General features: G+C 38.0%; 1 protein-coding gene across 1 annotated transcript; it reads right to left on the minus strand.

Annotated features, from left to right (window-relative positions):
* Nucleotides 1–2501: 2501 nt before the first annotated feature.
* Nucleotides 2502–3050, minus strand: LOC137824700 (uncharacterized). Its single transcript, XM_068630371.2, has one exon. The coding sequence runs from the start codon at nt 3048–3050 to the stop codon at nt 2502–2504; it is 549 nt and encodes a 182-aa protein (XP_068486472.2).
* Between the last annotated feature and the right edge of the window lie 7377 nt (nt 3051–10427).

Consider the following 10427-nt stretch of genomic DNA (forward strand, 5'->3'; position numbering starts at 1 on the left):
GTGACAATCCAGGAAACTATGAAGGCAATGAGCCTTTCATCAAGCTTCAACCCTCCAACAGAGAAGTTTCTTACCTTTGAGAGGGGATTTTTGAGACAACTCTTGTAGAATTGCATTTTGTTGAACTCTTCTATCACTCCAAGATTGCCTTTGTTGATTCTTAATCCACAAAATTTTAGCCTAGTTATAGTAGTCCAGACTTCATTGGTGATTTCAATGTCTACCCCTTTCACATGAGAAATGAGAATGTCACCATTGAATTGAAGGTTTGTGTAAAATACCTTCACCAAATCTGGATAGATATTTCCAGACATCTCAAGGAATCTCTTCAGCCTTTGCTCCTTCAAAAGACTCTTCACCACAATAAGGTTCTGTTGTTTCATCCAGGTGAAGGAAACAAGCTTTGGAGTGTTCACAATTTTCCAACTTGTTTCATGTAGGAACTTCTCTATTAATTTAGATTCTCCTGAAAACCAACTTTCCACCACTCCTTACTGCCCTTGTCTTCATCCTCTTAGATGAGGGAGGTGTTGATGCCATGGTTTAGTTAGAGAGAATGAGGGCAAAATGCAGAACAGATTTGGTGCAGAGAGAAGGAAAACAAACAGGTTGTTTCTTGTGAATAATTGAAACAAATAACCTTACATTTTTAATCAGAATAGTCAGTCAAAGTCTTGGCTTTTAGTGGGTTAAATTCAAAATTGAAAAAGGAATCAAATCAGAATAATAAATTTGTTTGTCAATCCTAACAGAAAGCACAAAAAACACATGCTAATTTGACCAAACTTAAGAGAAGTTTTAATTTCCAATGTTTAGAAGAATATATTCCATGAAGAGCAGTTATTGTAGAGAGAATTCGTATTTGAAGTTGTAATTAATGCGTTTTTTACCACAAACGTCACTGGGTTTGAACAGAAAAGCAAATCAAAGCACAGAGATTTAAAACAGATTTGACCAGTGCTGACAGGGTTGAAACAATCGGTTGTTTCGTAGAAATAATCGATTGAATTTCTGAAACAAATTTTTTTTAACAGATTAGAACATACAAGGATTTAGATTAAAGCACATAATTTTTGTTTTGAAACAGAAGGAATACAAAACAAAATAATCCAGAACTACAAAAGAGTAAAAAAAAATACAAATTTGGATTTAAAATTGAATGTTCAAGTATAAGAAGAACAAAAAGTTATTCTTCAAGTTATAGAACACATTTGAAGCAATACAAAATTTCAAAACTAAGGCATTACCTTGCTTATTTGCAACCATGAGATCTTGATTATACAGATCCTTCATGTGGAAACAAGGTTCTGTAAAAGAAAACTTATCAAATCACAAGATTTGATCCCTTAAACAATTTGGGTCCTTTCATGTTAGACTTATCTTTAGAACCATCAATATTTCTTGGAATCCATTTAAAGATACCTTTAGGGACAAGAAATTTATGAATTATACAGAATCTAATAGAATGACCTCTCTTCATACAGTAAAACCATGTAACAACCGATTGTTTTGTTCTTTAATCGGTTGATTTTCTGGCACTGTTGAAAAAGGTTTTGAAATCCCATTCTTTTTGCTATGTGGATAAAATCCTAAGCCTGCTTTTCCAAAGACACAATTTTGAGATGCAAGAACATTCTCAAAGTTTGATTTTCCAATTGTAAGCCTATCCACAGTTTTCACAAGGTGGTGAACCTTCTTTTCAAGAGATTCAAAGTTTTCACAAAAATTAGAGTCACACATGCAAGCAGTATTTTTGTAAATCAAATCCAAATTTTCAAAATCAAGTTTAGATTTTTCCAACTCTTCTTTCAGTGTTTTAACTCTTTTTTCAGTGTTTTAACTCTTTTTTCAAGCCAGTTGTTCAATCCTTTCAACCGGTTGTTTGAAAGACCCAATCTATTAGCTTCTTCATGTGTTTAATTGAATGCTTCAAGTAGTTGGTAGTAGTTATTACCTTTGACTGATGAAGATGAGCTTACACTACTTGATGTTGATGCCTTTAAGTATAAATTTTCTTCTTCATCTTCTGAGGAGCTGGAGGAGGATATCTCATTGTCATCCCAAGCTATGTATGCTTTCTTGGTTTTTCCTCTCCTTTCTCCTTTGAAATCAACCTTCTCCTTACTCTCATTGTTAGGGCACTCAGACTTGATGTGTCCCTTTTCACCACAAGCATAAAAAGTATATTTGTTAGAATTAAAGTCATTCAGTTTCTTAGAACTGTACCTTTTTGAAGATTGGCCTTTACTATTTTTCTTTTTTAAGAATTTGCTGAACTTTCTTGATAGCGGGCTCATTGTTTCTTCATCACTGTCACTGGAGTCTTGTTGCCTTTTCTGTTTAACAGCTTTCAGAGAAATTCCTTTGTTGTGTTTATCCTCACTTTCTTGGACAACCAACCAATTCATCTGAAGCTCATGCTCCCTTAGCTTACCAAACAATGAAGTTGTTGTCATGGATGTTAGATCCTTTGATTCAGAGATGGCAATGACCTTTGGCTATCAAGACATATCAAGAGACTTCAAGATCTTTATGTTCAGCTCCTCTTTGTCAAAGCTTTTTCTAAGACTCATGAAGTGGTTCACAATGTGGGAAAACCGTTTCTGCACATTAGAGATTGTATCCCCTTTCTGCATTTTGAATAATTCATATTCTTGAATGAGAGCATGCTTTCTTGCCCTCTTTACATCATTAGTTCCCTCATGTGTGACCTTTAGGATGTCCCACATTTCTTTTACTGAACTGCATTGTGATACCCTGAAAAACTCATCAAAACTTAAAGCAGATGTTATAATAATTTTAGCAATCCAATCGAACTTTGCTTTCTTGCTATCAGCATCAGTCAATTCAGATGAAGGCTTATCAACAAATACATCATCTTTTTTAACTTGAGGAATAAAAGGACCATTTTCAATTACTTCCCAAATTACTTTATCTGTGGAGTGCATACAAATCTTCATCCTAACTTTCCAAAAGTGGTAATTCACACCACAAAACAGTGGTGGTTTGTTTATAGAAGCACCTTCCGCAAAAGGTATTTTATCAACCATTAAAGCATATTTTTTAAACAAAACAGAACTTGAATAACTTTCAAGAACCTACCTCTTCATGCCAATTGTTAGAATTAATGACCTAAACAAAAGGGGGGGGGGGTGAATTGTTAGACAAAAAGATTTTTGCAAAGATTGGATAAGAATGAAGTTTTATCAACAATCATAGAAAGAGTAATCAAGGAAGCCACACAAACAAAGTAATTGAAACTGTTTCCAGAAAATCAATCAGTTGAAACTTCGTTTTAACCGGTTGTTTATGGTAGCAGAAAAAACAAAATCAAATCAACAGTTTATAATGAGTGGGAGAGAGAGAGAGAAAGATTACACCATCAATTTATACTGGTTCACTCAACCTCTGAGCTACATCCAGACCCCAAAACAACCACTGGGTTTTCCACTAGCAATCAATCATAAATTACACACACTCAAAGCCACAAAGAGGTGATCTTGATAACCCAAGAACACTCTGTTAGAATATATGGCCTTAAACGAGAGGGGGTGAATTGTTTAAGAGGAGTTTTTGAAAACTTTTTAAGGTTTAACAAAATTCTTTGTTTGAATCCAAAACAGTTTTGAACCTTTTCAAAACTCTTAAGAGCAAAACAACCTGTTGATTCGACAAAATAAAGGTTGTTTTTCACTTAGTTGGAAAAACACTTGATTTCAAAAAGGTTTTAAATACATCAATTTAAGATTCAACAAAGGAGTGGATCACATTCTATTCTACCCATATCCCACCCAAACACAACAGCAACACCAGCCTTTCATAAAAAACCTTGGATTTGGATTCTTCAAAGATCACTCTTGATCAACAATCTCCCCCTATTTGATGAAGACAAATCCCTGGTTGCTTGTGTTGATCTTGATTGAATCTGAAACAGCACCTGCAAAACAACAAAGCTATGCAATGCAGAGCAACTCTCATAGTAGGTTATGATGGCACATAAACCAGTTCTCTACACAATCATAACAGTAGAAAAACCAACCAAAAATCTCATCTAAAACATATCAAACATCAACTCGACACCAAACCAGAATGCAGCAAAAATTAAAAACAGAATTGCAGTAGGTTATAACAGCTTGTAGGACAACACATGAACCATATTCTCCCCCTATTTGTCTTCACAAATAGACTTTAGGCAGAGAAAACAGTTTAAGAGAGATTTTAAGAGTCAAGAATGTCTAACTCATTTCTGAAAAAGAAAAACTTGTCTTTTGGCAAAGGTTTTGTGAATATATCAGCAAGTTGCAGTTTTGTTTCAATGAATTTCATCTCACAATTTCCATTGTTCACATGATCTCTTATGAAGTGATGATGGATCTCCATGTGCTTTGTTCTTGAGTGGTGAATCTGATTTTTGGTGAGATTTATAGCACTTGTATTGTCACAAAGCAGAGGAACTTTGCTGATCTCCAAACCAGAATCTGCCAGCTGCTGTTTAAGCCAAAGAATTTGTGCACAGTAACTCCCAGCAACAATGTATTCAGCTTCTGCAGTGGAAAGAGCTACACAAGCTTGTTTCTTACTATGCCAAGAAATGAGACTTGATCCAAGAAGATGACAAGTGCCACTTGTGCTTTTTCGGTCCAGCTTACACCCTTCAAAATTAGAATTTGAATATCCAATTAAGTGTATAGGAGAGTAAGAAGGATATCATAGACCAACATTGGTTGTTCCTTTGAGATATTTGAGGATTCTTTTTGCAGCCTTGAGATGAGATTCCTTAGGATTTGCTTGATACCTTGCACAAAGACACACGACAAACATGATATCCGGTCTACTTGCTGTGAGATAGAGTAAAGAACCAATTAAACCTCTATATTTTGTTTGATCTACACCTTTTCCAGCAATATCAGCATCCATGTAGCAGCTTGAAGGCATAGGTGTGCTAGCTTCTTTGCAACTTTCCATTTCAAATTTCTTGAGAATTTCTTTGCAATACTTTGATTGACATAGGAAAATTCCATCTTTGGATTGCTTGACCTGAATTCCAAGAAAGAATGAAAGCTCTCCCATCATGGAAATTTCAAACTCACCTTGCATGGTAGCTACAAATTCCTCACATAAACTATCTTTGCTAGCACCAAAAATGATGTTATCAACATAGATTTGGATTAAAATAATTTCAGAATTTGCTTTCTTGATGAAGAGAGCTTTGTCAATCATCCCTCTCTCATAGCCATGAGATAAAAGAAAGTTACTAAGCCTCTCATACCACTGCCTTGGAGCTTGCTTAAGCCCATACAGTGCCTTTTTCAACTTAAAAACATGATTGGGATGTTGATGATCTTCAAAGCCCGGTGGTTGCTCAACATAGACTTCTTCATTGATAATTCCATTGAGAAAATCACTTTTCACATCCATTTGAAATAGTTTCAATCAACTCATACAAGCAAAGGTCAACAACAACCTTAAAGCTTCTAATCTTGTAACAGGAGCAAAGGTTTCACCATAATCAATTCCTTTTTCTTGATTGTAACCTTTGGCAACTAGCCTTGCCTTATTTCTAGTAATCACACCAGCCTCATCTAACTTATTTCTGAAGACCCATTTAGATCCAATGATGTTCATCTCATCTGACTTGGGAACAAGAAACCACACATCATTCATAGCAAACTGATTCAGCTCTTCATGAATTACATCCACCCATTTCTCATCTTTAAGAGCTTTTTCAATTGATTTTGGTTCAACTTGAGAGAGAAAAGCAGTGTGCCTGCAGAAATTTGAGATAGAACTACGTGTAGAAACACCCTCCTTTATTTGCCCAATAATGTTTTCCACTGACATATCCCTTGGAATTCTCCATTCTTTAGGCAACTCATCCTGCTGTAGAATTTCAACCGATTATTTCGATGAATCAATCAGTTGTTTTTCTGGACAACAATCCAGCTTCTGCATAATGATGTTTTGTTCATCCTCTTCAGTGCTGTTCTTTGAGGGTTTCAAATCTTTGTGATCAACTTCATCAAACACCACATGAACAGATTCTTCTACAATCATGAGCCTCTTGTTGTAGACTCTATAAGCATGACTATTTGAGGAATAGCCAATGAAAATGCCATTGTCCGCTTTTTCATCAAACTTTCCCAAATTTTCTTTCCCATTATTCAGAATAAAACAGTTCCATCCAAACACTTTTAGGTGACTAATGTTTGGCTTCCTTCCATTGAAGAGTAAATAAGGATTTTTCTTCAAGATTGGCCTTATTAGTACTCTATTCAAGATTGATTCTTTTACCAATCAACATTACCTCTTTTGAATTGGGAAGGCAAATTTCACAAGAGTTTGGCTTGAAGATGACTTGATAACCCTTGTCACACAGTTGGCTAATGCTAAGCAGGTTGTGTTTTAGTCCTTCCACATACAAGACATCATGAAATAGCAAGATACTCTCGTCTCCTATAGAGCCTCTTCCAAGAATCCTTCCTTTGTTGTTGTCTGCATATGTTACATGCCCTTCTTGTTTGAAGATGATGTTCACAAACTTAGATTTATCTCCAATCATATGTTTGGATTAGCCACTGTTCAGGTACCACAGTTGCATGCTTTCCATCAATCTTCCCTACAAAAGGCAAATTCAAGTGCAAAGATTTGGTCCCCTTACAAATGTGGGTCCTTTTGATTTACATTCATCACTGGGAACTTCATAACTTTTGGGAATCCATCTCATAATACCTTTAGGAATAGAATATTTCCTAATTTTACAGAACCTAACCGAGTGGCCTCTCTTCATGCAATAAAAACATGTAACAACCGGTTGTTTCGATCTTTCAATCGATTGTTTTTCTGGCACTTTTGAAAAAGAGTTTGAAAACTTGTTCTGTGCATTAAAACCCAATCCTGCTTTTCCAAACACACAATTTTGAGATTACAAGACTATCTCAAAGTTGGATTTACCCTTTGAAAGCTTATCCACAGTTTTCACAAGGTAGTGAACCTTCTTTTCTAGAGATTCACAATTTTCACAAACAGGAGAGTCTCACTTGCAAGAAGAGTTTTTGTAAACCATTTCAAGATTTTCAAAATCAATTTTTCAATTTTCCAATTCTTCTTCCAGTGTCTTGACTCTGTTTTCAAGCCAGTTGTTCATTCCTTTCAAACAGTTGCTCAAGAGAGCCAATCGATTAGCTTCTTTATGAGTTTCTTTAAAATCTTGAAGCAATTGACTATAGTTTTCAGCATTTAAAGAGGTACAACAACTTACATTGTTTTCACTAGGGGTGGCAAAGCGGGCCAGCCCGCCCCGCATTGGCCCGCCCCGCGTTAGGCCCGCAAAAATGCGGGTTGGGTTGGCCCGCCCCGCAAAGTTATTGCGGGCAAGAATTCTCAACCCGCCCCGCATAAGAGCTGGCCCGCGGGTTTGCGGGCCAGCCCGCGTTTTTTTTTCTTTTTTTTTTAAATTAAATATATATATATTTTTTTACATTTTGTTCTTAAGAACTTATAAAATTAAACCTATATATTTGTTACTATCAAACCTAAATTCTTTTTCTTCCTTTTCAAACATAGTCAAACATCAAAACATTAAACATTAAGATAAATATCAAATATCACTATTCTTCCACTTCCAAAACATTAAAAATACCTAATTCCAAAACATTAAACATAAACATTAATTCAAAAACATTAAACATAAACATTATTGACACGATTGTGTTGTGTTTCTTTCTTTGAAATTTTGTGAAAACCTAATTACCTTGCCTTGTTGCTGCTAAGTGCCAATTTTTTTTTTCTTGCGGGTTAGCGGTTTAGCCTGCTCCGCTGTGGGCCCGCGCGGGTTGCGGGTTAATGTGGGGCGGTCTAATGCGGGTTAGCGGGTTGAAAAGGTCAGTCCGCCCCGCGTTTTTTACCAGCGGGCCGGCCCGCACGGCCCGCCCCGCTCTGCCATCCCTAGTTTTCACTACTTGAATCATCTTCCTTTTTAGTCATCATTGGCTTTTTCATCTTTACTTGAAGAGGAGTTTGATGAGTCATCATTGCAAGCTTTTCTTGATTTTCCTTTCTTCTCATGTTTCTTGAAGTTCTTCTTTTCTTTGTTTGGATATTTAGCTTTAGTATGTCCCTTCTCATCACATCCAAAGTATGCAAATCATGAGCCAAATCAGTTTTAATTCAATTGAAAATAGATTTAACAGGTTTTGGAAAATCTGTTAAGAAATGTGATAATCAACCGGTTGAAATGTCGTTTTAACCAGTTCAATTGGTTTTGACAGTTAGTCAACCAAGTCAAAAATAGTTTTGGAATGATTTAAAGTTTGCATGCGTGTGCGGTTTGTTCCTCCTCGTTATAGGAAGGGACTCTTGTTGAAGCTCCAACGACTTCATCAAGGATCTAGGATAGTAGATGAATATTTTAAGGAATTAGAAACTACTTTTACTAAAATTAATATGCATAAAAGTGAAGAGTTAAAGATTGTTAGGTTTATGAGTGTTTTATGGCAATAAATACAATATATTGTAGAATTTTATGAGTATACTTTATTGGAAAAAAAATTCACCTAGCCATCAAGGTGGAATCACAAGTTTTAAAGAAAACTTCTTTTAAAAATACTCATAATGATGGCTTCTATAAATCTTCTTGAATGGAAAAAACCAAATTTCAAACCAAAACTTTTCCTTCCAATTTTCTCAAAGGAAACCACCTCACAAAATAGATTTTCTAAAGATCACCTTTCTACTTCTATACCTAAACCACCCACCAAAACCTTAAGTAGACAATGTTTCAAATGTCTAGGTTTTGGGCACACAGCCAATTGTCCTACAAAGAGAACCATGATGGTAAAATGGGGGGTTGTAGTAAGTGACCATAGTTCCCAATCCTCTAGGTCTAGCTCTCCTTCCTCTTCAAAATACCCAAGTGAAGAAGAGTGTGAAATACCATATGAAGGTGATTTGTTAGTGGTAAGGCGCATGTTGGGGCAACTTCAAAAACCATTTGATGAAAGTCAAAGTGAAAATATTTTCCATACTTGGTGCCTTATCAATGACAATCTATGTTCCTTGATAGTTGATCCTGCCGGTTGACTTAGCGCGAGAGCGTTGCTTCGTCACGATCTTCCTCACCAGCTTGACACCACGTGCCCTCCAAGTCGGCTCCACAGATAGCCTCTCTGAGAACTTGAAAAACACACAGTGGCGCCTCTGCGGCCGGTGGTGCTCCGACGCTCAAGTCAGTGACAAGAACACCCAAAAACTAAGAGAGAATATGCTCTGTAGGACCGTACTGTAGGCACACAACCCTAACAGTATCAGCCGTAATAAAAAACGTACCTCTGCAGATTCTGTCAAGGTTACCTTTATAGCTAGGTTTCTTCTCTCTCCAGGCCGTTATGCTTTTGGACGCGTGGCTCGCATCCAGCCCTGCACATGTCGCCATCTGGGCTGGGATAGCAGGTAGCGCCCAGCCCTACACGTGTCGTCATCTGAGCTAAGGCAACTTGAGCGTCATTTCTCCATTGCTCCCAACCCTACACGTGTCATCATCTAGGTTGGAGTAACTGGTGACATACAACCCTACACGTGTCGTCATCTGGATTGGGGCAACTTGAACGTCATTTTTGTGTAGTAACCAGCCGCACAGCTAAGTCCTCAACTCAAGGAGCAACCTAGCACATAATGCGCTGTGAAACACCACCCGTCAAGGCGAGTATCGGATGCAACAAAGTGCATCATCTCTGTGATATCGCTCATCGCGAACGACACCCTCCTTACTGCTACGCCATGCATGTTCTAGCTGGGGAAACCTTGCCACCAACAAATGTCCACTCTGGGAATCCTGTCGCTGATGAGCAAGGTGTTCCCCCCAGCCCACTCGACCTTCATGCCCCATGCTGGTGCCACAATCGTCTTACTGAACTACACGCTTGAAATTACCCTTCGGAGCCTTCAACAGCTTTAACTAAGTTTGCTGGGAGATCCGGCGATGTGCTCCTTGTGGCGGCGTGTAAACCACCCGATCTCCTAGCATTCCCGGGCGATCTCTGATCATCCGTTCTCCTAGCGCTCTCATACGGCGACTGCGACGTAACTCTGGTGACCGCCGGTTACGCACACTAGAGACCGGAGAACGCCAATTCAGCGATCGGCGACTATGCCCACTTCTGAACGACGATCTCTGATCATCCGTTCTCCTAGCGCTCTCATACGGCGACTGCGACGTAACTCTGGTGACCGCCGGTTACGCACACTAGAGACCGGAGAACGCCAATTCAGCGATCGGCGACTATGCCCACTTCTGAACGACGATCTCTGATCATTCGTTCTCCTAGCGCTCTCAAACGGCGACTGCGACGTAACTCTGGTGACCGCCGGTTACGCACACTAGAGATCGGAGAACGCCAATTCAGCGATCGGCGACTATGCCCACTTCTGAA

Source organism: Phaseolus vulgaris, chromosome 8, assembly GCF_051622355.1.
Source record: "Phaseolus vulgaris cultivar YP4 chromosome 8, ASM5162235v1, whole genome shotgun sequence".
Taxonomy (NCBI): Eukaryota; Viridiplantae; Streptophyta; class Magnoliopsida; order Fabales; family Fabaceae; genus Phaseolus; species Phaseolus vulgaris.

Bases quoted from the DNA above. Each gene is read 5' to 3' on its own strand.
- LOC137824700 (XM_068630371.2), bottom strand. From the start codon at position 3,050: ATGGTTGATAAAATACCTTTTGCGGAAGGTGCTTCTATAAACAAACCA.